The sequence below is a fragment of the Aspergillus bombycis genome (assembly GCF_001792695.1).
Source record: "Aspergillus bombycis strain NRRL26010 chromosome Unknown contig00020, whole genome shotgun sequence".
In the NCBI taxonomy this organism is placed as follows: domain Eukaryota; kingdom Fungi; phylum Ascomycota; class Eurotiomycetes; order Eurotiales; family Aspergillaceae; genus Aspergillus; species Aspergillus bombycis.
The window spans coordinates 142853-170404 of NW_019170022.1; the positions used below are offsets into that span (position 1 = coordinate 142853).

The following is a 27552-nucleotide window of genomic DNA, read 5'->3' on the forward strand; positions in this document are numbered from 1 at the left end:
ACTACGTACTGGTACCTGGAGGAGGTATTACTATACTAGTAGTAGTAGTATATTAGGACTGGGCTAACCGCCAGACTAGTCCCAGCGGGTCACAGAACCGGCCAATCGGAATGGAGTGTGACCAGGGTTAAGCTTACCTACATTTAGCTCATTGGAACTGACAAACGCGGGTCCCTAACATTAACGCGTTGGTTCAGTACCAAGTTGCCGATGTATGGACCGAAGCGGAAGACTGCTTATCAACCATTGCAGCACGCTCAGTCGTGGTGACTTATCACTCAACAATTAATACTCCCTATTCTTTATTCCATCCACACTCAGTGGTTATTCTAACTTTCGCGCGCGTCTTTTTGGATCGGCGACTGCGCTAGACAAGATCAATATGGTGAATCAGTATGCAGCATTCCATTCCGGTTATTCTACTACTTTAAGCTCATTTCTTCTAGTTCAAGGCGAGAGGCTTCCCTCGATAGGGACAGCTCCGAAGAAGAGCGCAAGCCGACAGTATCCCCTGTTAACGAGCAGCAAACCTCCGTCGTTGTGAACCCCAAAGCGATCTTTGGGTCCGATCAGCCGTTGCCCCAGCATCTTACCGATATACTACAAGAATGGCACAAAGAGAAAGGCACGATACGGCCGCCCTGTAACAGTCAAAAGCCTGCGAAACGTCAGATGGAATGGAAAACTTTCGACCGTCAGGGAAATCACGTGAACCTCTCCGCGTATGCGATCATAAAGCCCACCGCATATAATGTCCTAGTGCTTCATACTGCTGAAGGGCATGAGAAGCTCGTGTCTTCCTACTTTCCTTTCGGCACGGGTTTTGGTACCTACCTGATCGGGTGGTCGGGGGTTCACGATGGGTGGGATCCCACAATCTGTGCCCTGCGAATGTTCTCGAATAATCTTGACGATCTTGTTTATAAGCCTGAGGCGTGGCCCGCATTTGAAGTTCTGGAGAAGCGTCACAAGAAGTCGCAGGCCCAGACCTCACGAGTGAGCGAGAAACGAAGAAGTCTCTCGGGACCCTCGCAGATGCAAAGACCGGAAACGAGGCCACAGAGAAAGAGCCTACCAGGACAACCAGTCGCTACACATGACCACAGGACCAACAATGCACATGAAAGATCGTCTTCGTCATCATCGGAAGAGGAAGAGTCAGACGAAGAAGACGACACTTCAGGGTCTTCGGAGTCTTCAGAGGACGACGAGCCCGAGCCTACATCTGTATCGAAAAGGCGCCGATTGAACGAGCCTAGCGAACCCACCCATCAGGATGCCAAGGTGGTGTTCAAGTTATTCTCGTATAAATCCGGAGCAGTTCGCTGCTTTCCGTTGGACGAGTGCCAGACTGGGAAAGAGTTCTTCGACAAGGCCCGGACCTTCTTCCAACTTTTTGATAAACATGCGGAGGTAAAGATCCTGTCATGCCAAATAGCGTCCCAGCCTCTACAGCAGTATGTCTTTGAGGGCAGTGAAGGTGAGTTTAATCTGCTCGTGGATCAAGCCAAGTCCTTAGTTCGCGATGGGCTTGTGATTGTAGAGGTCAGTCATGTTTTATCATTATCGCCTCACTGAGCTGGATATTGTTTGGTTGCACATTTGATGTCAATAAGACCGGTTGTAATATGTGATGGAGTCATGACTAACTAGATGGAACAACGTATCTTTAAGAGTAAATATACTTGAGCATTTGCTGTCGGATTGTTGTCATTTTCAGTGCCTTGCTGTATACATAGTTAACGAGTAGATCGCTGGAATCGATGACTAATGACCACGTGGGCGAGGCGACGCAACCTGCTTTGGGGACAATTTCTCAACACGTTCAAAGAATCACCCACCTCATCGTCGCCATGCGTTAAGCATGAATTCTGCACTGCTCGATGCCTCCTCTGTCCGACTCGCCTCCCCCCGTTCCTCCGCCAGTCCCCGTCGAGACCCATCCTAATCGAGCGGTCGGGATAAAGCCTCCTGGACAACAACGGACGCTCCCCGATCCCACCCGGCTTGCCCCTGAAGATGCATACTATTCGCCTGCATTGGTGAGAACACGAACTGCTCCAGCAACCTACGATGAGTCTCTTCGAGGGCTGAACGGGAGCGCCGGCACTGCTGCCTCGGTCGCAGCTTTGCGACCGCCGCACGCGGTCCCGGCGCGAAAATTACGAGGAACAAGTAGACGTCGGCGACGAAAGGGCGCGTGGAAGAAGCTGCTCTGGGTGAAGCAATCATGTATGGGGTTGAAAATAATTCCGGTCAGGATGGCTGTTAACGGCGCTGGACAGATCCTGATAACTACACCGATACCGAGACGTTCCTCGATCATCTCCAGCGCAACCCACGCGTGCGTCCTTACGACTTCTGGCCGCTCGTAGCCGATTCTACGGTCATTGTTCAGCATGTTTGCTCGGTGGCGATCTTTGTTTGCTGCTTTGTTGGCATTGTCCAGGGACGGGTGAGCCCCGTGTCGATTGTGTGCTGGGGGAGCGTCGGGACGGCTATGGGCTGGATACTGTGGGATTCATGGGTGTTCAGAGAGCATGGGGAGAGCCACGTGGTGGAGCGCGCATCCGAAGGGGATGACGGATCGAGTTCTGGCTCAACCACAAGTTCAATGAACCCATCCACCACCCGGTTAAATGACCAGAAGGACAACCAGGTCCATGGACTTGGGTTGACGATGTCTCACAGTGAGACAGAACCGGGACGAAGGAGCAGCAACTCGGGTCTCGGCGATTCCTGCACGCAGGATGCGGCATCCTTCGGAGGTACGAATGGCGTTGCTGCCGGCAGCGTCCCCCTTCTGCACGACGCGCCGATGACTTCACGACTCTCTACGCGCAACCGCCAGCGGCTATCTACCGTTAAATCGGCATTTTTGATATACTGTGCATTACTGGGGCTTAGTCCGATCCTGAAATCGCTCACTAAATCGACGGCCAGCGACTCGATCTGGGCGATGAGTTGCTGGCTGTTGATCACCAACATCTTCTCGTTTGACTATGGGAGTGGGGAGGGCGCAGGCGCTACGAAGTTCCCGGCTTCTCTGTCGACCAACGCTGCGGTGATGGCCTCGACCGTGCTGGCGTCCCGGCTGCCGTCGACGACGCATGTGTTCAGTTTAATGCTGTTCTCCATCGAAGTGTTTGGACTGTTCCCTATCTTCCGGCGTCAGTTGCGCCATATTTCATGGACCGGCCATGTGTTCCTGACACTAGCGCTGGTGATCGCCGCTGGTGGCGCGGTTGGAATTACATTAAGGGGCGGATTGACGGCGGCCGTCGTCGGTTCTATGCTCGGCAGCATCCTGACTGCTTTGGCGATGGGAGGCTGTAGTTGGTGGCTCATCAGTCTGCAGAAATACAAGAACGTTGTGACGGGACCATGGGACCCGGCGCGACCCATCATCCGACGCCATTGGGACTAGTTTAGAGATTCGAATTCGCACCGGCTGGATACCAGCTGGCGTGAACTATGAGATAGATACCCGTACGAACAATGTTAATACCGTTTCTTTTGCCCTCGATTCAAGTGTTCCTCTCTCCTACTCTCAAGCCCTCTATTATAATATGGCACTCTGATAATAATAATACCACACGGCTCACGCCTGGCCGAGTTGAAACAAGAAGAGACAAAGCCTGCCGTCCAAGGATCGAACTTCTGAAACCTCTCTTTGAACTTGTCTTTGGCCCCAGGCAATTTTAACAATGAACAAATAAAATATTCGCATTGTAGCGCCCTCGGCCGACGACAAGAATGCACAAGGAATGCCACCCGGCATGCCACGGGGTCTAATGGAAACACGGACCCCAAAGTCGAGCAATGGATCCCCCTCTTCGCCCCAGACCCGGCCGAATGCCAGTCACTCAACAAAGGATCCGCTGTCTCACCCGCTGCATACCTGCCTGACCTCATCGAGAGATCGACACTGGACACCGCATTCCCCACTACGTAGACCTTCGATTTGTTCGCTGCGTTGTTTATTTGTCCCCCATGGCTTGTGCCTGGGGAACCGACGTGACAGAATGCAATGAATGATTAAAACTCAGTGTGACTCCGCATTCACGGCATGACTGCTCAAGTGACCCGTGTACATCCCCAGATATAAAAGCCCGTCAGCTCTCTTTTCATCCTCCTTGGTTTTTTCTTTCCCTGGTTGTCTGTCATTCACTCACCTACGATACCGCTTCCCTACTGGGACTCAAACAGCGACCATGAAGTGGAAGAGTCTAGCCCTAGGCGCCCTGGCCGCCGCCCAGTCCGCGGCCAGCCTTCGCTTCGTGATGTATATCGATCAGTATGTTCCCTGTTCACCTGGATCCAACCTCAACCCCGAAATTAACAATGAAAAAGATACCACACCCAAGGCCTCCCCGACAGCAGTGAGACGGCCGGAGTCACCCACGCCGTCATGGCCTTCGCCCAATCGACTCTCTTCAACGGCGAGTCGGGACAGCCATGGCAGCCCTTTGAGCCGGTCGACACCATGCGCAAGCGGTTCAGCAAGGATACGAAGCTGCTTGTCGCCATTGGAGGATGGGGCGACACGTCGGGGTTCTCAGAGGGTGCGAAGACTGAGCAGTCGCGGGCGACGTATGCGAAGAATGTTAAGAAGATGGTTGACGACCATGGGTTGGATGGAATTGGTATGTTTCTTCTTGCTCTCTAGAGACATGTCTTTGGGAAGAAAACGCATGACTGATACTAATGACTACAGACATCGACTGGGAGTACCCCGGCGGTAACGGTGAAGATTACAAGGACACCCCCAACGAGAAAAAGAAGGACGAGATTGAGACATACCCGCTCCTCCTCGCTGCCATCCGCAAGGAATTGGGCAAGGACAAGCTCATCTCCATCGCGACCCCGGGTAAGCGCGGCGACATGATCGCCTTCACCAAGGAACAGGGCCCCAAGATCTGGGAGTCCGTCGACATGGTCAACGTCATGACGTACGATCTCATGAACCGCCGTGACAACGTGACCTCGCACCATACCGGCGTCAAGGGGTCCTTGGATACCATCAAGGCGTACGAGGAAATCGGCCTTGACACGCAGAAGATCAACCTCGGCGTGGCGTACTATGCTAAGTGGTTCGAGACGAAGAAGGATGCAGGCTGTGATACGCAGCCGCTGGGATGCGAGGTTGTGGAGTTGGAAGACGCCAAGGGTAAGGACACTGGGAAGTCGGGTGCATTGACCTTTGAGAAGGGCACGATGGGCGAGCCGTCGACGGATTTGAAGGACAGCACTGATGGCAGCTGTGGGTTTGGCAAGGGCAAATGTCCGTCGGGAACGTGTTGCAGCCAGTACGGAACTTGGTATGTTTCTTGTCTTCCTATCTGTTTATGCCCATCCACCATTCCATCTCCTTTTCCTTCACAATATCCTCTGGAAGAATACTAACAGCGCGAACAGCGGAACCACAGACGCGCACTGCCAGGCAGGCTGCCAATCCGACTACGGCACCTGCAAGGGCATCTCACTGATCGATTCGTGGCGTCGCGCCGAGAAGGACGGCGTGACTGACGAAGAGGGCGGCGGCCAGTACTACTTCGACCAGGAGGTGAACCTGTTCTGGACCTGGGACACGGCGCCGCTCATCGAGCGCAAGTTCAAGGAGATCGTGGATGCCGAGAAGCTGGGCGGTGTCATGGCCTGGAGCTTGGGAGAGGACACCTTGAAGTGGGAGCATTTGCATGCCATGCAGCAGGGCGTGCAGGAGCGGAGTTGATATGCTCACTCATTCAGTTCTACCTGACCATCCTTTACTCTATTAACTTTCTTGGAATCAAACCTACACTTATTGCCAACCATAAGCCCTCCCAGTCCATCCACCAGAAGTGAACACAACCCAACACCCCTCAAACAAGTAAAGGAAAGTCAAGTAATATAAAGTACCCGTGAATCGAGGTCGATAAAACAAACGTGAAACTCCCCAAAATCCGGACCATGTAGACTAGAGGAACCAACCAATCCGAACGCACGCCCCAGCACGGGATCGCAAGACCCTACGTAACCGGCCGCAACCATCACCTCACCACACAACGCAACTCACTCATTTAAAGGACCGCGCGTCCCATATAGCCTCTGGAAGAAAAAGAAACGAATTACCCGGTAGGATAACATACATATTATTACCATGCACATTCATTCCGAGCGACTCTCCCTCCCACCACTATGAAATGGGCTCTCGTCTACTTACTCCTACTGCTCTGGCTCCCGGCTTGTTTAGGGGCGCCGCTTCCGGGGATATCGGCGGCCTGGTTATCGTTATCTGATAAGCGTCAGGGTCCGGATCGGGACCATGAGTCCCTGAATCCCTGGGAAAAGTCTTGGAAGGGGTTTGGATCCCCTGGGGCGAGCACCGGGAGACTATCACCATCTTCTCAGGATACCCACGGCGGTGATGGCGATATAACCAAGACAAGTCAACGTGACTATCAACATCAACGTCAACGGCCCATTACGCTCAGTCAACCGCTGGCATATACACCGCACCACGACTCGGAGTATACTGCTTCCTCCTCCACCTCCAACTCTCACCAAAATAACAACAATCATAATATTAATATTAATAATTCCAACTCCCACGGAACCTTCCTCACCAACAACTCAACCCCGACCCCAACAGCACCACCACACCAACTGCAACCACTCCCACCCTCAACCACAAAACGCTACCTCCGCGTCCTCCACGAGACGCAACTCCCCACCACCTTTCTCAAGAACCACATGCATGAGATCGTCGTCGCTGGGTTATTTCTTCTCGTTCCGATTACTCTGGCGCTCGTCGAGATCATCGAGCGCATTGGACTAGGTGTTGATGAGAATGTTGAACTACAACATTATCTCGAGAGGAGGAGAGGAAGGGGGATGATTCGACGGGGGCGGGGGAAGGTTCTTAGGAAGAAGAGAGGGAAGAGGAAGTCGCAATTGATACAGATGGAGGTGGAGGTGGATATAGAAGATCAAGTATTCTCTCGGTGAGATTTGAGTTATTTCTTTATGTGAGGTGAGGTAAGGTAAGGTAAGGTAAGGATGAAACTGCATATCTTCATTGCTTATGTACTGTAACAGTTCTATATATACCACAGAAAGGAATTTTAATTATTGCATTAGACGTTCTCGCGCTGGTCGACCTCGGCCTTCTCGGCGGCACGCGTGAAGGCGTCGACTTCGGCGGCTTCACCCTGGGGCAGGTGTTTGGCCATGGAGACGATGTCCCAGGTGGAGGGGGCGTCGCGGAAGACGTTGTTGATGGCCTCGAGGTTGCGGTTCATGGTCTCCGGGTAGAAGAAGTAGACGACGAGGGGGATGCAGGCGGAGATGACGGCGTACATGATGTAGTACTGGTAGCCGATGGTGTCGAGGGCGACGGGGGTGATCATGACGACGACGAAGTTCCAGAGCCAGTGGTTGGCGGTGGAGATGGAGGACATGGCGACACGGAGCCGGACGGGGGCGACCTCGGTGCAGTAGAGGAAGTTGCCGCCGAGGAAGCCGAAGGGGTAGAAGGAGTTGAAGAGGAAGATGAAGAGCGCGGAGACGATGGAGCGGCGTAGTTCTTGCCGAAGCTGTTGGTGATGGCCAGGACGATCATACAGACACTCATGCCGGCGCCGCTGATCATGAAGATGGCGCGACGGCCCAGCCGGTCGATGGCCACGAAGGCGACGAAGCTGCACAGGAACTTCCAGGTCATGGCGCACGACGAGAGGATGCGCGCCAGGTCGGAGTCCATGTTGAGGTTCTCTTCGAAGATGGTCGAGGCGTACACGGAGATCAGGTTGCCACCGCACATCTGCTGGAAGAATTGCAGCGCCATGCAGAGGCCAAAGCGGTACAGCAGACGGTCCTTGTCGTTCTTGCTGAACATTTCCTTCAGCGAGCCGCTGTGGTCGGCGCTGACTTCGAGCGAGGACTCGATGCCTGCAATCTCCATGCGGATCTCGTCGTCCTCTTCGGGGATACCCTTGTAGGCGGCGAGACTGGTGGTGGCTTCTTCGATGCGGTTGACGCGGACGAGCCAACGGGGGGATTCGGGGAGGAGGAAGACGGAGAAGACGAGGACCAGCTCGAAGAAGAAGGAGATGGCGAGCGGGATACGCCATTGCAGGGAGCCGTCCACTTTACTGAGACCGAAGTCGATCCAGTTGCAGAGCGTGTAACCCAGACAGATACAGATACCGTCGACAATAACGTGCTGGCCACGGTGCTTGGCCGAGGTACATTCGGACTGCCACACCGGTACGGCGGCACTGAACATGCCAATACCCACACCGAGGACGACTCGACCGATGGTGAACTGGATCAGGTTGTACGAGGCCGTCTGGAGCACCTGGCCAATGATGGAGATGATGGTGCCGACAAAGATGGTCTTGCGACGACCGATCCAGTCACCGAGGAACGAGCAGGATAGGGCTCCGATCAGGGCCCCGAGCTGGAAGGATGCTACGACGGCACCTTTACTGGTCGAATTGTGAGCCTTGAGGGCACCGGTCGTGTTGACCGTGTCGATTTCAGGGAAGACATGAACCCAGCTTTGCAGGGTGGCCAACGGACCAACACCGGCTTGGTTGTAACCGAAGAGGATGAAGGCAGGAACAACGATGAGAAACACCTGAGCCAGGCGGAGAGGTCTTCCTTGGAGCACCATTTTGGATAGGGGGAAGTTCGACAGAGTGCCCAAGTGGTTCCAATGCTTCCTGGGTAGGGTGGCAACGCGTTGCTGCAAGCCCTTTTATACCCTAATTCTCCGAATGCATACTCCCTTAACCACCTGACCCCAAATGAAATTCTACGTGGAGACCCCGCATCTTAGTAGAAATTTACTATACTCACCGAAAGAGAATTGCATACAAGAACGACCGAAGTGGGCTAGGGGCGTGGGAGTACCTGTAAAAGCAGTGGGTCCCCCAATTGAGCCGTGTTTAAGCACCAAAGGTTCCATTGCAGTTGAGCGTCATACCGATCCACTTCTCGGACCGTGACCGAGCGGGCGACCTAATCACAGGGAGCCATTCGCCGCAAGCTAAGGAAAACCAGGGCTGTTCTTCGGGTGAACTGAATGCTGAGAAATGCCGCATGGACGGAGTACGTACAAAAATCTGGAGAAGGATTGTCCGAAACCCCTACCGATTAATCAGGCTGTCGGTATTACTGTTTTAGTTGCGCGCGGCGAGAATATCCCGGAGAAAAGAAGCTTCTCCCCCAGAAAACAAGCAGCGATCGACGGCCTCCACGTTTTCTTGTCTTTTTCTTGTCCCGGACCAGTATAACCCCGTGGGATATCCTCCGAGAGAAAAATACCATTTAAGAAATATTTCAATTTTTTAAGGAAGGAAAAAAACTTAATATGTGTTTTAACTTAGGGTCCCGTTTCTTACAGTCGCTGGATCTCCCCCACCATGGCCTCGGTGACTTCCTTGGTCGTGGCCTTACCTCCCAGGTCTGCGGTCAAGGTTCCTCTCTCACACACATTCTCCACACACTCCATTAGCCTCTGAGCCGCCGTCTCCTCGCCCAACCACGCTAACATCTCGGCCGCGGTCCAGAAGGTGGCGACGGGATTAGCAACGCCTTTCCCGGTGATATCGAACGCTGAGCCGTGAATCGGCTCAAACATGCTTGGGTGCTGTCGGGTGGGGTCCAGGTTAGAGGTCGGTGCGATTCCTATCGAGCCGGCGAGAGCAGCTGCGAGGTCGGAGAGGATGTCCGCGTGCTGGAAAATCTCGATTGATCAGCGTCAGCCCAGGACCCAAAACCCTAATTTAATAAGGTAATATCAATCTGGCCCCCTCACAGCCAAGCGTCCAGAAAAACCTTTATCAATGCCCACACCCCCCCGAAACTCCCGGGTAGGGCAAGAAACGCGAAGGGATTGGGTAAAGGGAACAAAGAAAGGGAGCAGGGAAAGTCAAAACGCACCAAATTACTGGCAACAATCGTATCCACTGTCTCGGGCTTCAACACCATCCTTGTAGTCATCGCGTCCACCAACATCTTGTCCACCTGCACTTCTGGAAATTCCTTCCCCACTTCGGTCGCAACCTCATCCCAAAGGACCATTCCGTTGCGCTGGGCATTGCTCTTAGTGACCACGGTCAGTAACTTCCGTGGCCGCTTGGCCGCCGTCTGAAATGCGAACCGCATGATTCGCTCGACGCCGTGCCGGCTAAAAATCGCTGTCTCAGTGGCTACCTCCCAGGGGCAGCCGCGGTGCGATCGACCCCCCTGTCCGGCATACTCGCCCTCACTGTTCTCACGAACAATCACCCAGTCCAATTTGCCGGGGGGACAATTCCGAAGCGGTGATTGTGTGCCCCGGAGGACCCGCGTAGGTCGCACATTCGCGTACTGCTGCAAAGGCTGACAGATCGAAAGACGGAGACCCCAAAGGGAAATGTGATCGGGAACATCTGTGGGTATTTACATTAATAATCATCGTAACATAACTACTACCCTATGCAATGTTATATTGCATATGCGGGCTAAGTCGATCCCGGTCATGGGGCGGTTTATTTCTTTTTCTTTTTTTCTTTCTATTCTTCCTGGGAACTTACCAGGTGCTCCCACAGCTCCAAACAAAATCGCATCATGACGCTTCAGGTCGTCCAGTCCTCCGTCGGGAATATACTTGCCGGTGGTTTTGTATGTTTCCGAGCTCCAGTCGTAGTGGGTGAAATCAAGCTTGAAGGTGTTAAGCTTCTCGGCCAAGGCGTTGAGAACAGTAACTCCGGCCGAGATAACCTCGGGACCGATGCCGTCCGCGGGGATCGATGCGATGCTGTAGGTCTTCATGGTGTGGTGTGTATGATCCTAATCGTGATACAAGGCTGCGATCTGTGAGATGTTCGGGTAAATTGGTCTTGAGGTTTAGTTCTTTTGGTATGCTTTCATTCGTATTTATGTTTGGAAAATCTTTTGCGTGAGGCGACGGAGTTTGTGAACCCCGCCGGACTTGTTCTGTCCGGTATACTAGGCCCGGAGGTAGACATGTCCGGGTTGCCACGCAGCCTCCTCTATCCTGCCTTTCTCCAGATTTCCTTTCCCGCTCATTCTCAGTACTCCAGAGTACGTCTATCGCGGGGAAAGTTGGGGGGCATCACTGCCGATGTCGTTCCCGATGGTAATTACGCGCAAGTGTAACTTATGATGTGAACGTATGGCTAAATCTGAAACCCGAGATTTTGATCGAAGTTCTCCTCGATTAACCAGGGCCCATCCGCAACGGTCCACAGGTCATTCCACCCGGATTCAAAATCTCCGGGGTCTGGAAAGGGATACGTAAACGGCAGGTTATTGATCGATGAGTCTCCAAACACAACCGAAGGGTGATACTGCGGAGCTAACCTGGGGTCCTCGGCAATGTTAGTGGGGAAATCTGGGGCTCTGTCTTCTGCCGGTCCTAGGCTTGCTGGTCGGTTGTCGGTTAGGGGCGTTGGCGGCGGGTTGGACAGGGCAGATTCTAGATCGCGGATAGCTTCGATGCAGGTCTGCGACCAGGTGTTTCCTCTCAGGGATAGGTTTTGGAGGATGGAGAGGCCGGTTTTGGCGTATCTAATGCAATGGTGTTAAACCTGCGTCTTATGGCTCAGACATATTTCGCTCTTACCGTGAAGCGGATAGCACGGGAAAATCCCCTTCCCATGCTGCATATACTAGGATCAAGCAGCTCATCCAGACGGCCCATGTGAACGACGGCCATACCAGCGGCACCGTTCCCTGACCACCGGGCAGGACATAGCCCCTGAGGGCCGTAATCAGTGATCTAGACGACTCAATACAAACCTGCAATGCCGTCTTGTACTCTGGCGATGACTGCTCGGCCGCCAGGAGTGGCCTGTTCATCGAGATGATAGACTCATGGCGGAAGACGATCAGCAGTAGACGATGAAGTGGCGAAACTCCCGGGTCCTCTTCCACCGGGTAAGCATCATCGTAGACTTCGTTCCACCAGTGAGCGAGCTCCCCGTTCACTTGAGTGGCAGTGTTGGAGGTTTCTTGGCTGTGGAGGATGGACTTATTGCGGAGCTCGACGACTAAACCTCTTACGCGGGCGAATTTAGCCAGATAAGTAAGCAAGCGGAGATTTGGATCTGGAACATTAGATGTGAGTGTTGTGAATCAGGCGAAGAGATTATTACATACCGTATACCCCTTCACCGTGTCTTTCTATCCCTGGGTAACACACATCGATGTCATCGTCTCGGATGCTCAGTGGAATACCCAGGGATTGGGAGAGGTATCTTTCTAGGCAGTAGATCGACCAGAATAATCGCTGTCGGACTGCAGCTTCTTCTGGGCTAAAACAGGCGAATCGTGCCGGACATCGATGTAGACCGAGATGGAATGCGGTGCGCGTTATAGCGCCACCGATCCGCGAGGCAGCATTCAATCGCAACAGCGAAGCGAGGAACAATGCCACGCTAAAAGCCGCCTGGAGGATAGATATCGTAGGCGGGTCACAGAAAAGCGTGTGTAGGCTTTCCATTGCCTGATCGACTGTGCGAAAGACCAGCTTGGCGGGCACATGCGTACTCCTCGCAGCATCCACCTGACGGCCATCCATAAGAGAAATGGATATGATGGACCGGACGAGAATCACGTCCGTGGTCTTTGCGCCGTCCAACCCATCCTGGCTAATGCGCTCCAGTAGCTCAAGGAACCTCGGACCAGAAAGGAACGGAAACATCGGATGCCAACATTCAAAGTAACTCCTCGTCCATTGCACAAGCTGTTCAAATGAAGCCGTTCGGAGCCGGTGGTCCAGCTCCTGCGGCGCCCACAGCTCGTTCTTCACTGCCTGCGCGTCGTGCGCCGGGCTCTGGAGTAATTGGTCATCTTCACCGGGGACTAGGTTCTCCTGTGCCCTCTGGGACTGGCTCAGGTGTGCTGAGCGACGGGCAAATGAGTTGTAGACAGTGCGGATGAAATGAATGCCGCTTGAGCTGCCGAGGAAGGTGGCGGAGCCATTGTCAACGGAGGATTTCCTCATCACGCCGATTTCTCGCGGCGGATTCGGTTTGCGCCGTTTGGCGGGAGAAGTAAGATAATCATGGTGTGGTGAGTCCATGATTCAGCAATGGGGGACAGGATTCTTATTGGATTGGGAAGTGATAGTAGCCGGAAGAGCTTGATAGAGTTGTGTGGGGGTGGAGACAGCCTGCCAAGTGCACCATGTTAATCACCCCTTGGCATACCGCGTTTTAAGCCAGGTGCATGTCCCCATAGAGAGTGTATGGGTATGTCTTTCGCTACCCTCGCATGATACACAGGGGTTCGTTGAGCTTGTTCTTGAGGGCGGCGATCGTCTGGGGGAATGGAGGAGGAACAAGACCTACTTGAAGTTACCCCGGAAATATATTTTCCATGCTGCGCAGGCACGTGGAGTACAGCCGTGGAGAAAATCACTTTAACCCACTGGCAAAAAAAAAGAGAAAACAGAGAAATAAGAAAAGTAATATATAGAAAGATTAAAAGAAGATTACAAGAAAAAATGAGAAACTTCAGCTGAAATTCAACTAGAAGCAGAGGCTAAACCGAGGTTCATTGTTTCTCTCAGGTTTCTAACCTCTCAGTCGTACAAGGCATACATATGATGCCTCAGGCATAAAGAACCTCAGCCAGCTGATCAATTGTCCAATCACACGCGGCCGGACTTTCTTCTTGCGGCATACATTCCACATTTCCAACTTAAAAGTCTCCAACTCGCCATCTATACTATTAATATCCACGAGAATCCTTGTTATGATACCCTCAGAGTAACTGAAATAATCATCGAGCAAAAATGTCTACAGGCGCTTTAGCCACGGCTCATCCCCAAAACCCCATCTCCTGCGAACCATGTCGACAAAAGAAATGCAAAGTCAGCTAACTCCCACCCAACGCGATGCCAATTTATATAGTATTTCGTTTGGAAATTAACCGAGATATTAACTGACTGACTATTCCAGTGTGACCGACTCCTGTATGCGCAATCACTCACCATGTTCCGATATTAGAACTAATAATCAAGTCCGATCTGCACACAATGTGCCACCACTCCATCCTCGCAGAGTAGATGTATATACCCCGAGAGTGGGAAAAGGTTCGTATATATACGTCATGACTCTGATAGCCATGCTAGAGCTTATGCTGATAATCACTAGAGGTCTTCCGCAAGGGTACATAACCCATATTGAACATCGTCTCGCCGCGACAGAAGCGGCTTTGTTCTCGGTGTATTCCCAGGTACGGGCTGAGAGGACTGTGCAACCGCAGAGGCAATCCCACGTTCAGGGAGACACTCTGGCTGTTCCTGTTGATGTGGTGGCTTCGTCGAGGGGAAGTCGGATGGAAAGTATGGCGGAGTGGCAGGCGTTGCCGTTGAGGGCTGGAGGAGAGCTGGAGAGATGGTGGGGGGTAAAGAGAGGAGCTTGGGGGGTAGACGTTGATGATGGGGGATGCTCTTCTGGTGGCTTTGGGCAAGAGAGCGAGAAGGGGTTGTTGGTTGAGGATCGGAATGAAACCGACCCAGGGGGAAGGGACGCAAATGTAGAATTAGATAGTGGGAAGATGACTAGAGCGGAGAGATTGGCAAGACTGGAATCACGGGTATATTTCTGAACTGCCTTCTACTCTAAACAGATTGAGTATGTACATATGCATCGTATTGCGTGTAAGATATATCGTCTAGTAATGTACATGGTATTCAACAAATATTTCAAAATTTACGTGGACGAGAACAAATGTGCCGATTGGACCCGGCACAACCGTCCGTTCTGGTCGGGAAGGCCATCCTGGCTCTTCACCGTCCAGTCCTCACTACCAACTCCAGTCGGGGCGTAGAACAATCCTGATGCGTCGTATTTTTGCTTGAGCTGGTACAGGCGCTCATAGTTCGAGCCGTAGAACGACTGTTGGAAGTTTGGCTCCAGAATGTTCGCTTCCGACATGTAAGCTCCCGCCTCAGGGCAGGTCTGGCGCCAGATACCGAGGATATCGTTGGCGAAATGCTCCATCTGGCTGAGGATCTGGGTGTTAGTGTAGTTAGAAGTCCAGCTCGCCGAGGTAATGGCGTGCATGAGTGTTTTGCGGAAGGCTGGGTTAGCCGAGCTCTCCGGGTAGCCCTGTGGCAGTTCGGCCTTCAGGTTGAAAGCGAGGAGCGGGTATCCAGCAGTGACAGTAGTCTTGAGCGCGTTGAAAGTCTTGTTCAGAAGACTAGCATCTTCCCAATTGGCACGGGGGAACAGACGTGAACCGGTCACCATCGTCGAGGAGGCGACAGTCTCAAGAGGGAAGACAGCGTCCCAGGCGTCATAAAAGTTGTCATGATACTTCGTGTCGGGAGTATATGGGATGCCTAAATGGTCGAGCTCGTCGAACCATGGCTTCATCAGGGCATTGAACTCCGAAACGGTGTGGTTGACGGCAAAGTACGGGTTCATGAGGAACGAGAATGAGTTGTTCCCTGTGGCCATCACCCAGAAGTAGGCGTAGGTGCCGGCGTCGGCGTTAATTGCGAACCGATCCAGGTAGGCGCGGACACCGGCCCAGAAGGTGTCGACCGTAACGTTGGCACCGGTGGAGAAGTTGAAGGTTGATGTTGTCACACCAACCTTGGGGTGCACACGAGAGATGATCGAGGTGACAATACCGTAGGTATCTGAGCAGTACTTGATTAGCTTAGCACGCAGTGGAAGATGGGAATCGCCACATACTGCCACCACCACCGCGGAGAGCCCAGAAGAGATCCGGGTCGGTTTCTTCCGTTACGGTCACAAAGCGCCCATTTGACAAGACAACCTCCAGAGCGAGTACTTGGTCTGCAGCCAAGCCGTAGATGCTCGACATGGGCGAGTGACCACCCCCAAGGACGAAACCGCCCGCGACACCGACAGTCTTGCCTTCACCACCGACTGCAGTGAAGCCCAGCTCCTTAGCCTTTGCATAGATCTCAGTGGCCTGGACACCAGCCCCCATCTTCACGGCGGGCCCGTTGTATCCGTGACCTTGATAATCCTCATAATACTGAATATCCTTGAGGTTATGGGTCCAGATGCCCAGAGCTCCGGCACCGGTAGACTTGCCATTAAAGTCATGGCCAGTGTTCTTGACAACCAGACGGATGCCCGTGTTACGAGCAAAATTAACCGCCAACTGGATCTGAGCGACCGAGCTTACATTGACGGCGTATTTGCTGTAGCCGCCCACGGTGCAGGTGCCGGATGTGTCATCGGGGGGCAGACACGTCCGACCCTCATACAACGGCCACATAATTGAGGCCGGGTCGGCAGCACTGATGATCTAGTCAATAAAAAAGACCAATCTCTAACTCATACAGGGGTACGCACTGGAGATTGGAATCAGTCCAGTTGTCTGAAACCACCTTGCATTGGGTGCTGTCGTACTCTGGCCATGACGAATAACAGGATGACGCCAAAGGGACAGTCTCAATCAACGCGCCGCCGAGAAGACGGTCGAAGAGTGACCAGGTAGAAGTGGACGGCCACTCGGTGTCACCAGGAAATACCTTGCAGGAGCTGCTGTCACTTACGCTTAATTTCGATAAGCTAGAGTTGCTACCGAAGGCAAAGAGGCTGGCGTTATTCTGGAGGTTGAGCTTGTTGAGCACACCATCCGTCAGCTGGAGTGCCTCGCTATGAAATAGAGGAGCCCCCGCAGCGGTCCTGGAAGAGGGAACTGCAGTTTCAGCAGGCACAGAGGGAGATGGCGCTGCCTGGGAAGGAGTCAAAAGGGCAAAAACCGCAAGGAGGAGATTCGCGGAGGACAAAGTAGTAGGAGCCATGATGACAGCACCAGCACACGGCTGGGTGGTAGACAAAACTGTATCGGGAAAGTGAAATCAAAAATTGATGGGGCAAGCGAGACAGACCTATGGCATATTATACATTTACGATGAAGCCTAAATTGCCGGGGTTTGCTAGACTATATCGAGCATCCCGGCCGAACGGTCGATATTAGCGGCGAACGGACTAAGAAGCGTGTCAGTCCTGGCTTAGGGGTGCAGCCAATAATTTGTGAATAACTATGTTTAGCTTCATTCTTAGTTTCTCATATGGAGAATGCATTACTCTGTAGTCTGTAGTATGTACATGAGAGGATGACCGGCAGATAGCCGATGCCCTAACTTTTGTCAGCCGAAGATTTCGCAGATGGAGTCATTGATCAGGGTAGTAACTTGGCGAGACTAGTGTTGGTGAGCATTGGGCCGTTCTTCGTTTAGTAAAGGATCTTATGCGATACTCCGTATATCATAAAGGCCGACCCACATTAGTGGAGGAGGAAGGATCATGCAATCTGGGATATCATATATGGTCTCCACTTGGTGCAGAGACTTCGGGTTCCGTGGATGAGAAGCCGAGGAAGTTGAACCCACCGGAGACACGGACGACGTGTTTTTCTGGCAAAGGAACAGACAGCCTCGTCAATTCCTCAAGGTTCGTCGGCTACTCCCTTTATGTGCCCTACCTTTGCCGTAGAAGTTCAGGTATCGCCTCAGAAAGTGGTCAGTTAGAAAGGCGGTCACGTGATTCCACCCAGTCCAACTTGTATAATATTATACATACATACGTAGACCAGATCGACCAGTATTACGCAAGGGATGATTGTTTGTATGGCTCTGCGGGAACACATATCATTCATTATACGAGCCATGTACGATCGTGTATGCGGTCACGTGTCATGCAGTGGATACAGTCAAACAACCTGAGATGAGCGGTCAACCGCTCCGTACGTGGGACAAGAAGAAGTTATGGCCAATTGAAGGCAACGCAATATATAACTTGCAATGATACCCACCGCCGGGTACGTATCCAAACAAAAGCTGCGACGAGACGACCTAAAAACGCTTGCGGGCTAAGATAAGCTGTTCTCTCGACAATCAACAAGATGGCGGGATATTACCTCCTGTCTCAGATCCTTAGCGTAGCCAGGGTTCATCCGTTTTACTCTGATGCCGAATGGGCCCCGACACGCGAAAGATTAACTGACATCCTTGCAAACTCCGATGATCACCCCGGTGGTATCCATTTGCATTCCTTCCCACCCACAGAGAAGTCTAAATTGTAAGATAGTTTGGTCTGATGTATTCAGTTTTAAGGGGACTAACGGCTTCCTACCAAAAGATACAAGCATATTGCTCGGCTTACCGCGGATACTAATCCCCAGAATGGTTATCGACAAAATACTTATATTAGCACCACCGGGGGTGGGTCGGGCGGTGCCCCGATGGTGTTTGCCACGGACTCCTTGGAGAATCGTCAACAGCGCGCTGCGATAGGGGCATTAATGCGGGCCTGTCAAATTATTGAGCCAGGTGACTGGGCTCTAACCATGCATGTCTCCGGACATTTCTATCGGTGGGTCGATGCACTACCACAGTGAGATTGGCTAGTGGCTAACAGTGTTCACAGAGCCCTTGATCTTGTAACAGAGCTGCTTGAAGCCGCGGGAGCCTCTGTTTTATGTGCTGGGGCCGAAATGGCAATGGAAGCAGTCGTCGACGCGCTGAGCCAGTATCGTGTCAATGTGGTGGCTGGCGATGCAGGGCAATTAGTCCAGTTAGTCAGATATATTGACACGCTGCCTGTTGACCAGAAAGCGTCTCTCCAAATCCGGAAGGTTATCTATACATCCGAGCCTATGACACCCGCACAAAAGAATCTTATCAAGTCGGTGCTCGGGGAGGTTACCATCTACTCGGTTATTGGGAGCGCAGAGGCCGGTCCATGGGCTGTATCTAACCCTTTGCTTACCAACCATAATACCGATTCGTCATCTGCTGACTTTATCTACGATACTCGGACGATGCTTCTCGAGGTCCTGCCCCTATCCTCCCAAAATACAGCAGTGAAGAGTTATTGTCATGACGGGGATATAGAGGATGCCCCCGACGGCGAAAAAGGAATACTCCTGCAAACATCTTTGCAGCGGCTGCGAAATCCTCTAGTACGGTATGTCTGTGGGGATGTCGCGTCTCTTCATCCGCTGCCTGCGGAAACTCGGACAAGATTGCCCGCAGAGGAGGCTGAGCACTACCGCATTGTCCGTATTTATGGGCGTGACAAACGGATCAGCTTCGACTGGTACGGGGAGTACTTTGAGTTTGACACACTTCAAGCACTCATGCGACAGGCTAGTTGGGGTATTCTTCAGTGGCAGGTCATCCTTTGGACCAAGCCGGAAGGATTAGACAAATGCTTGGAAGTCCGTCTGTTACGAGCCTCGGTGCCGGATGGGAATCTGCTCAGTGAAGCAGATTTGACTAAAGAAATCAAGCACTTCTTTATGGTATTTGATTTCAACGAGGATCTTTTTGAGCTGAGGTTCCTCACTGGTTTAGATGGGTTCGTTCGCAGTGCAACGGGTAGGAAGGTAGCCAACTTTGTAGATAAGACTACATAGCGCGCATGACGCTGGGGTATTGGCTAGTTCGACTGGCAAAGGGCGTTATTATACAGCTTCTAATTATACTACTTGAAGCTAAGGCTATTAAATCACCATGAGGCACTCTCCTTGGCAATACATGCTAGGTGCATACGCCGTCAATGGCGTTGTACGGTGGTAGCTTATTTATCCTGGACCCACGATCCTGTCGGCAATTATTATGACGCGAGGTTCCTCTTGGTCTCAACCGCTTAACCGGCAATCATAACAGGCCTAATTATCACTATACAAACTTTCGACATTAAAAGATACTTCCGGATTTGCTAGACTGCTGCAAGGGTGTTTTAAGTCATTCGTTACAAATCTGCTGTATACGAAATCCGCTAGCTTATATGTGCACTCTAAGCTGACAAAATAAGATCATTCAATCCCATTTAAGATGATATTTTCCAGCATCTCCCGCTCCGGATCCTGATACAGCATGCTCCGGAAACATGACTGCTCACGAAGGAGTAACTCCTTCGGACTGCCCGATTCTATAATCAACCCATCATCCATGACAAGCACCATATCCGAGTCAGCGATTGTCTTCAACCGATGAGCAATAACCAAGAAGGTGGTCTGATATTGGCCAAGGGCTGAGCGTAAGCTTCGCTGGATCAGATCGTCAGTTGAACTATCAACCGAGGATGTTGCCTCATCCATGACAAGGATCTTTGGACGTCGGATGATAGCTCGAGCAAGACAAAGGAGCTGCTGTTGTCCATGAGAGAGATTCTCTCCACAGTCGGCAACCGGCTGGTCGAGCGGACTTTCTGTGTTTTTCCCCATGAGGAGATAGTCGTGCTCCGTGTCGACGCCTTCTTCGACTAGAGATTCGCGGTCTGACTCGGTTGAGGAGGATCGGAGTGGGAACCCAGATTCTAGGGAGCTGTCTTCTGAGTCACGATTCTGGTACCATCCCACGGCTTGCACAGTGCGCCGGCAAAGGCGGCGTCATCGTACTCGCCAAAAGGATCAAGGTTCGACCGCACCGTTCCACGGAAAAGCACAGGATGCTACGGGACAATTGCTAGCTGGCTACAAATCCAGCCACCGACGGGCTGATCCCCGGCACGTAAGCCACCATCACCGCGGAAAGAGCGGAAAATGCAGCACCCATCACATTGACTCGGAAGCCCAACCACCGGTTGAGCAGCCAGAGATGCCAAAATGCGCATGCGTGGCGGCCCACTTTATCTTGAAATCTTTGTACAGCAACGTCAACTTGCCCAAAGGCCCGGACAGAAGACAGACCACTGATTGTGCTTTCAAGTTCCTCGAGAAGTGGTCCTTTAGCGTCGTTTTCCAAGTCTTTCAACTGTCGGGATGCCTTGATATACCGGCGAGCGCACCAGAAGTACATCGTCAGGAGGATTATAGTGATAATAAGGAGGATGGGATTCGCGATGGTGCCGGCAATCAATGCTGCAGCCACATCCATTGTGTACTCAAATGTAGCACAAAGCTCGGTTCCAACTTGAGCATCCAAAGCATTGAAATCAGCGGAGAATCGACTAAGCACGTGTCCTAGGGGCGTGTTGTCATGCCACTGAAGAGTGGCGCAGAGCACTGAAGAGAGTATTTTATGGAACAGATTTTGCGAGGCTCGAAGTGCAACGGACGAAGTGGAATAAATACGGCCTGTCCCAAAGGCACACGCTAGCACCGAGAGTATAATATATACACCGAGATAGTACAATACTGAGTGTTGAGAGGTGATTTGTTCGGTGGCTTGACGAGGGACTGGAATCTATGCCTGAAAATCATCCGTCCATATATGAATCCACCAGGACTTTGAGAGAATCAGTGAAAGAATCAAGAGATATGAACGCTTTGTAGGGTCAGTGGGATCTTACCTTAGCCAACATAAGCCCTGAGAACCCGATAAACGAGACAACCAGAAACAGCCATTGGAAGATATTACCCCCCTCTTTTGCGAAAGTACTAGCAACTCTGCGTTCAGAGGAATTGGGAGCCCACCTGCTGGTTTTCTCGGCAGCTGCAGAGGTAATGGAGGTGTTTACACTTTCCAGGGAGCCTCTGTCAGGGTACAGCGACTCAACGGGAGCTGACAATAGCTCCTCCTTTAGCTGGATAGACGATATCAGTGGTTGCTGAGGGGCTGCTTGCGGCTCAGGTAGTATATCTGCCGACTTTAAACCACCATTCTCAAGCTGGACCAAAGTACTTCGCACGTGATAAGCATAGTTTGAGGTGGTGAGTGACGAGGATACACGTTCGCCCTTGCAACAACTCCCCACCCAAGGCGTACTGGGAGATGTGCTCGCACGTATGAACATCCAGGGCACTGAAGATATCATCCAACAGAAGCGTACGAGCCCGTGAGTATAAGGCACGAGCGAGACAAACACGCCAGCGCTGTCCGCCACTGAGGTTTGCCCCGTTGGCACTGATTTCCGTCTGATCCCTTTGGGGAAGAAGTTCCAAGTCCTTCTCCAATGCGCATGCGAAGATCACCTTAGCATATCTCTCCTTATCTAGCGGTAACTCAAGAAGGATATTTTCTCTCAAGGTGGATGTCTGTAGCCACATCGACTGAGAAACAAATGCCACTGCAGAGTTTATCACCCAGGGATCGGCGGGCCCAACATGTGCGATTTGCTCAAACGAGACTGGTACTGGTGCCGATATACTGCCGTTCAAAATATCTGCTTCCCCCAATATCGCTGCAAGAAGAAGACCCTTGCCGGAGCCTGTTGGTCCGGTGATAATGCTCGGGGAATCATAGAGGAATGACAGAGTTAGACCTGTCAAAGTGCTGGCTGTGCCGCTGCACCCGGGCCAAGCAACTGTCGCATCCTGAAGTTCAATCCGCTCGGCGGGAATAACTTTACTGAAACGCTCTGGCTGAGATAGATATGTTGTGACCCGCTTCATACTCACTTTTGCACTTAAGAAGAATGATATGATATCCGGTAGTATGCCCATCGCCATTTCAAGAGAGCTCATAACAGCCAAAGCTGTGAATGCCGTGGCGGCATCCAGACTTCCATGGTAGAATATATACACCGAAAGGCAAGTTGCTGAAAGGATGATTGGGCTTATGAAATACATTGACATAAAGGCCATCTGCCAGAGACAGACCATTCACTGGGCTCGGATTTCAGTGCCTCGCAATTGACGAATTCTTTCCTCCCACCGGCTTTCCAGTGCGGAAAACTTAATCTGGCGGATCCTCGAAGCATCTCTACCACAGCTCTGGGCCTGCAGTCGCGATGCTGCATTAATGATGCTTGCGTGGTAGAATACTTGCTAACTGCCCAAGTATTGAAGAGAGTAAGGAGGCCCCAGATGGCGACTCCAGCAACCAGGCTCCGCCAGCCCAGTAGCCGAGTCAGGAAAATGGAAGCAATGACCAGCTTGATTGGTGATTCATATACGACGAAGAAAAAGCAGAAAAACCCCGCTATGTTCCTAGCATCGACGGCAACCATATTAACTGGAGTCGGACTTGTTTCGTCCTTGCCCGCCTCGTCAGAGCTTGAGGCTCGATGCAGCTGAACTGCCTTGTTGAAGACAGCGAGAGATAGCTGCTGCTGCACCCTAAGGCTTAGATTGTTATATGAGATCCAAAACTTCAACGTGTCTAGTGTTGCAGACCCCATCACAGACAGGCCGAGGCCAATAACCGGAACACAAAGCATATCGGCATTTTGTCCGGACTCTCGGGCTTCCAGCAGCTTCAGGATCTGCCATAAGGCTATTTGTGGGCCAAAGCTGAGGAAAGAGAGCAGGATAGTAATCACCATCTGATAGAGCAAAGCACGGCCATGGGATTGAAATATTGAGCACCATAACCCCCAGCTCGCTGACAAACTGTACTTTGCTACCATCCTTTTCCATGTACGGTATACGTTTCTCCCCTCGTGCTATTATCTAGCTCCGGCAAATCATCGATAGTTAAGCATTTAGAATGTTCACTTTCACGCAAGACTGGGTCAATCCATGAAAAGCTGACCCAGCCTAGCAGACTGGTGGTGAATTGTCGATCAACCATGATACCCTTATAGAAAACATCCGGACGTCGTGGAATCAACGAGCTGAGGAGGCCGATTGCAACACTAATGGCAATCTGGGCACCAGCAAGTACAATGTATACCTTTCCAAGGTGGCCTAAGTGGGAGTCGGCATAAATTTGGGCGAGACAGATCAGGAGTGCGATAAGACTACTCGCCCCCGTCCTCCAGCTAACCGCAAAATGTTCAGTGGACGAGGCGGGAACAGTGAGGGCGATGCTCTGGATGAGAACACATATCTTTGAAAAGCTGTCAGCTCTTTCAACTCAACGTCGTGGAGGAATATTGAAACTAATGTTATGTCAGGAGAAGCCCTTACCCAGATGCCGAACTCCATCCAATACGCCACATTTGCGGGATACTCTATATGAGGCATTGTAAGCCCCATCCGTAGCCCTAATATGGCCAACCCAGCTGTTGCGATAATCAGGATGGCCAAACGAAGGCCCCATTTTGCAGCGTGTTCGATGGTCTGTTGTGTAGCCTCCCCATCCTGGTCTTCATAGACCTGCACCAGCGACCGATAGGGGGTTGTTATCCATCGGATCGTCCATGACAATATATGTCGAGAAGCATACACATGGAGAATTAAGACTATCAGGAAGCCTGTTCCAGTCGAGGGGAGGCGCACATGTCCCATATTTGGTCTTGTCGTTCTAAGATGTTCGAACGACGAAGGTCGTCAAGGCCGTTCATCCCACAGCCTTTTTGCATTCTGTTGATCATTCCGCCGTGGCACACAGTCCATGCAAGGAGCGTCAATGAAGTAGAATAAAAAAAGGAATTAAAGGAATGATATCATGTTTGGCGTCCTCCGGACTTTCTAAGCATAACGACTGACGTGTTGCTGAATGGTTGGACCCCTTTTCCTCAAGATTATATTGTGGAATCAGTTATATCAACTTTGGGATCTTGTCTATTGTGTCGATCAGATACTACTGTCGATCGACATCTACTTCTAGAAATGTTTGATGGTCCACATATTCCTCCCCCTTGCCACCTCCTTGCGACTTCGATGAGAATCACCCTAACCTTCCAGTTTACAAGGCGTGTATGACTGTTGAAGGCTGTTAGAAATTCTGCTGATCTTTAGCATTCTCATGCCACATGTCCCATACTCTAGTAGTATCCGTCATTGCCTCGAGACCTATATCTGATACCTCAGTAGCAGTTGCGATGAGAGATCATGAATTCAATGTTGCCCTTGCTTCGCTGGAGAATAATTAAGTATGCAAGCGAAAAAAACAAATCAATAAAAGACCGACTATTCGACCTATCATTCCCCCTCAACTATAAATAGGACTCGTAGATCAAAAGCCGAACCGGTTGGTGCCGTAGGTGGGTCCCTGAGTATGTATGCCCTTGATATTAAATCAAGCACCTCTCCCTACCCTACCAACGGTAAAACAAGTTACAATGAGGTCCATTTTAGAATTTCTCCTTGCAGATATGAATCGGTAAATTCATACTGCTACGAAAACTCAATTCTATACCCAAGAGTATGAAGCCCTGCAAGTCAACCTTCTGGACCTCTACCCGGCCCATATGTGGCCTAAGGGATCATTCACATAAGACTTGTGTGTCCTCGGTCTAATCGTGGAGATGCAGTATTATTATGACGAAGGATCTACTATTCAGGGTAGGAAGCCTGGGTCGATTAGGGAATATATACCTAGTATTTTGAATAATAGTAGTGTCTAATACAAAGACCGAATCATGTTCTTTTCTCCTCGTCAGAACAAGATCTTTTAGGTCGAGGGAATCGCCCCCTATCCGGTACAAATGAATTATTAAAATAGGTATCACCAACCTAACAACCTTGTATTTAGACCCGGTTAATCATAGATAAAGGACCGAGTCTAACATCATATGCAGGGTCCTTTCTGCAGCGGAAGCTGCGTATACTCTAGAGCTCTCAGTGTTATATCGGAGAGGTGACGGGAGACCGGCAACTGTGGATAATTTAGTATAACTTTATTTTTGTTTGCATTCTCCTATTATTTCTTTTGGTATGATGACGATATACTGAAGTACAGTTACGATCTGCTATCGTTACTTTTATGAATTTCCTAAGTGTATCTTGATACTACCTTAACTACAGCCGCTGCCGAGGGAAAATCCAATGAGGGGTTGCGCTGCGGGGTTGAACAACATCGAGATGCTTATAAATGTTCATATGCGTCGCAAAGCTCTCCACCTTTCTTTTCCTCCGGGATTTATCTCTCTGTAGTTACAGAATCTACAGGGTCGCCCGTACAAACAGCATATCGCATCATGGCTACACAGTATAAACTGCCGTTCGAGGTATGTGATTCTCTTGGCACGATCGGATAGCAACTAATGCAGTGACGGTTGATAGCTGAACGACCCAAGTCTGCTCCACTTTGACTCCTTCGTGGGTAACAGCTGGGTTCAGTCGAAGAGTGGAAAGCGGTTTGAGGTCATCGGTACAGTGCCGGATAATAAAGCCTACGTAGCTACGCGACCATGGTTACTAACATCTATGATGTGAAGACCCCGGAACCGACCTTGCGTGGGCCAGTTGTCCCACCAACAGCGCCGACGACGTTCCATCAGCGGTGGAAACCGCACATGCCGCCTTCGAGCAATACAAGAAAAGCAATCCCCGCCAGCGAGCGCAATGGCTCATGAAATGGGACGCGCTCATCCGGGAAGCCAAACCCGACCTCGCCAAGATCCTCACCCACGAGACGGGTAAGCCGCTGGCGGAGTCCTACGGAGAAATCGACTATGCGACCGGTTTTACTTGGTGGTTCGCTGGCGAGGCCGAGCGTATTCACGGCAGCATCAGCGTGCCCTCGGCGCCGAATCGCCGCGTGTTCACGGTCAAGCAGCCGATTGGCGTGGCGGCCGCCTTGGTGCCCTGGAACTTCCCCATCGCGATGGTTCTGCGTAAGGCGGGCGCGGCGTTCGCGGCGGGGTGCACGTTGATCGTGAAGCCGAGTCCCGAGACGCCACTGTCGGCGCTGGTGTTGGCGCATCTGGCGCAGAAAGCGGGTTTCCCGGCGGGCGTGTTCAACGTGTTGACGACGGACCTGGAGAATACACCGCCGTTGAGTGAGGCGTTGTGTAAGCATCCGTTGGTGAAGAAGGTGACCTTCACAGGCTCTACGCGGGTCGGGAAATTGATTGCGTCCCACTGTGCACATGGATTGAAGAAGTTGACGCTGGAGCTGGGCGGGAACTGTCCGTTCTTGGTGTTCGATGATGCTAATCTGGACCAGGCGTTGGATCAGCTCATGGCGTTGAAGTGGCGGCATGCTGGACAGGCATGTATCACGGCCAACCGGGTGTACGTCCAGGCGGGCGTCTATGATCGCTTTGCGCAGTTGCTCAAGGAGCGTACGCAGAAGTTGGTGGTGGGCCATGGGGCCAAAGAGGGTACGACGATGGGCCCCGTGACCACCCCTCGGAGCATTGACAAGGCGCTCAGCCAGGTCGAAGACGCCCGTCGACTCGGGGCTGATGTGATTCTGGGAGGGAACAAGGTCACGGATACCAAGGGGTATTTCTTTGAGCCCACGATCCTGACGGGCATGACCAAGGACATGTTGGTGTCCCGGGAGGAGACCTTTGCGCCTATCGCTGCCCTCTATAAATTTGAAACGGAGGAAGAGGCAGTGCAGCTGGCCAATGACACTAGTATGGGACTGGCGAGTTACGCGTTCACCAAGAACATCGACCGCATGTGGAGGTTACTAGAGAACCTGGACGCCGGCATGATCGGAATGAATACGGGTAACTCCTCCGCCGCAGAGTCTCCATTTGGAGGCATCAAGGAGTCCGGCTATGGTAAGGAAAGTGGAAAGGAGGTCGCCGTGAATGAGTATTTGGTGACCAAGACGGGAACTCTTACGATCGAGGGACAGTATTAGTACGCAGTAGGCATAAGAGAGAGTATTATTAATGTCTGCACAGGCAGGCTAGGTGTCCTCTCTGCAGTCTGGACGGTGTTTAACTGCTCTAGGTAGTCTAATCGAGAAATGTCATGCATTAACGGATCCACCGTATGAGGAATTAGGCACGGGCCTCAGGCATAACTAGATTGAATCGTAGTATA

General features: G+C 51.7%; 11 protein-coding genes across 11 annotated transcripts; 6 read left to right on the forward strand and 5 right to left on the reverse strand.

Moving 5' to 3' along the window:
* Positions 1-382: 382 nt before the first annotated feature.
* On the forward strand, positions 383-1578 carry ABOM_003265 (uncharacterized protein; the record flags this gene model as incomplete). The annotated part of the gene is made up of 2 exons (XM_022530395.1): positions 383-393; positions 447-1578. The coding sequence occupies 2 exons, from the start codon at positions 383-385 to the stop codon at positions 1576-1578; spliced, it is 1143 nt and encodes a 380-aa protein (XP_022391565.1).
* A 305-nt stretch (positions 1579-1883) lies between these two features.
* pigc (phosphatidylinositol N-acetylglucosaminyltransferase) lies at positions 1884-3427 on the forward strand (the record flags this gene model as incomplete). Its single annotated transcript, XM_022530396.1, has 2 exons — positions 1884-2232; positions 2286-3427. 2 exons carry the CDS (start codon positions 1884-1886, stop codon positions 3425-3427), a joined length of 1491 nt encoding a protein of 496 aa, XP_022391551.1.
* Positions 3428-4214: 787 nt separating this feature from the next.
* Positions 4215-5734, forward strand: ABOM_003267 (putative class V chitinase; the record flags this gene model as incomplete). Its single annotated transcript, XM_022530397.1, has 4 exons — positions 4215-4297; positions 4354-4646; positions 4718-5321; positions 5419-5734. 4 exons carry the CDS (start codon positions 4215-4217, stop codon positions 5732-5734), a joined length of 1296 nt encoding a protein of 431 aa, XP_022391552.1.
* A 446-nt stretch (positions 5735-6180) lies between these two features.
* Positions 6181-6990, forward strand: ABOM_003268 (uncharacterized protein; the record flags this gene model as incomplete). Its single annotated transcript, XM_022530398.1, has 1 exon — positions 6181-6990. The coding sequence occupies one exon, from the start codon at positions 6181-6183 to the stop codon at positions 6988-6990; it is 810 nt and encodes a 269-aa protein (XP_022391498.1).
* A 128-nt stretch (positions 6991-7118) lies between these two features.
* ABOM_003269 (sugar porter family MFS transporter) lies at positions 7119-8659 on the reverse strand (the record flags this gene model as incomplete). The annotated part of the gene is made up of 2 exons (XM_022530399.1): positions 7119-7577; positions 7610-8659. 2 exons carry the CDS (start codon positions 8657-8659, stop codon positions 7119-7121), a joined length of 1509 nt encoding a protein of 502 aa, XP_022391536.1.
* Positions 8660-9385: 726 nt separating this feature from the next.
* ABOM_003270 (putative tartrate dehydrogenase) lies at positions 9386-10803 on the reverse strand (the record flags this gene model as incomplete). The annotated part of the gene is made up of 3 exons (XM_022530400.1): positions 9386-9724; positions 9931-10421; positions 10566-10803. The coding sequence occupies 3 exons, from the start codon at positions 10801-10803 to the stop codon at positions 9386-9388; spliced, it is 1068 nt and encodes a 355-aa protein (XP_022391477.1).
* Positions 10804-11171: 368 nt separating this feature from the next.
* Positions 11172-13078, reverse strand: ABOM_003271 (CeGAL family transcription factor; the record flags this gene model as incomplete). The annotated part of the gene is made up of 3 exons (XM_022530401.1): positions 11172-11562; positions 11618-12101; positions 12154-13078. 3 exons carry the CDS (start codon positions 13076-13078, stop codon positions 11172-11174), a joined length of 1800 nt encoding a protein of 599 aa, XP_022391476.1.
* Positions 13079-14714: 1636 nt separating this feature from the next.
* ABOM_003272 (FAD-dependent oxidoreductase) lies at positions 14715-16792 on the reverse strand (the record flags this gene model as incomplete). Its single annotated transcript, XM_022530402.1, has 3 exons — positions 14715-15649; positions 15705-16282; positions 16338-16792. 3 exons carry the CDS (start codon positions 16790-16792, stop codon positions 14715-14717), a joined length of 1968 nt encoding a protein of 655 aa, XP_022391479.1.
* Positions 16793-17895: 1103 nt separating this feature from the next.
* ABOM_003273 (uncharacterized protein) lies at positions 17896-19410 on the forward strand (the record flags this gene model as incomplete). Its single annotated transcript, XM_022530403.1, has 3 exons — positions 17896-18071; positions 18132-18365; positions 18420-19410. 3 exons carry the CDS (start codon positions 17896-17898, stop codon positions 19408-19410), a joined length of 1401 nt encoding a protein of 466 aa, XP_022391478.1.
* Positions 19411-19812: 402 nt separating this feature from the next.
* On the reverse strand, positions 19813-24111 carry ABOM_003274 (uncharacterized protein; the record flags this gene model as incomplete). Its single annotated transcript, XM_022530404.1, has 8 exons — positions 19813-20276; positions 20351-20450; positions 20510-20983; positions 21291-21621; positions 21707-22441; positions 22540-23204; positions 23303-23710; positions 23791-24111. The coding sequence occupies 8 exons, from the start codon at positions 24109-24111 to the stop codon at positions 19813-19815; spliced, it is 3498 nt and encodes a 1165-aa protein (XP_022391473.1).
* Positions 24112-25745: 1634 nt separating this feature from the next.
* On the forward strand, positions 25746-27367 carry ABOM_003275 (NAD-dependent succinate-semialdehyde dehydrogenase; the record flags this gene model as incomplete). The annotated part of the gene is made up of 3 exons (XM_022530405.1): positions 25746-25775; positions 25831-25918; positions 25986-27367. 3 exons carry the CDS (start codon positions 25746-25748, stop codon positions 27365-27367), a joined length of 1500 nt encoding a protein of 499 aa, XP_022391472.1.
* Positions 27368-27552: the final 185 nt, after the last annotated feature.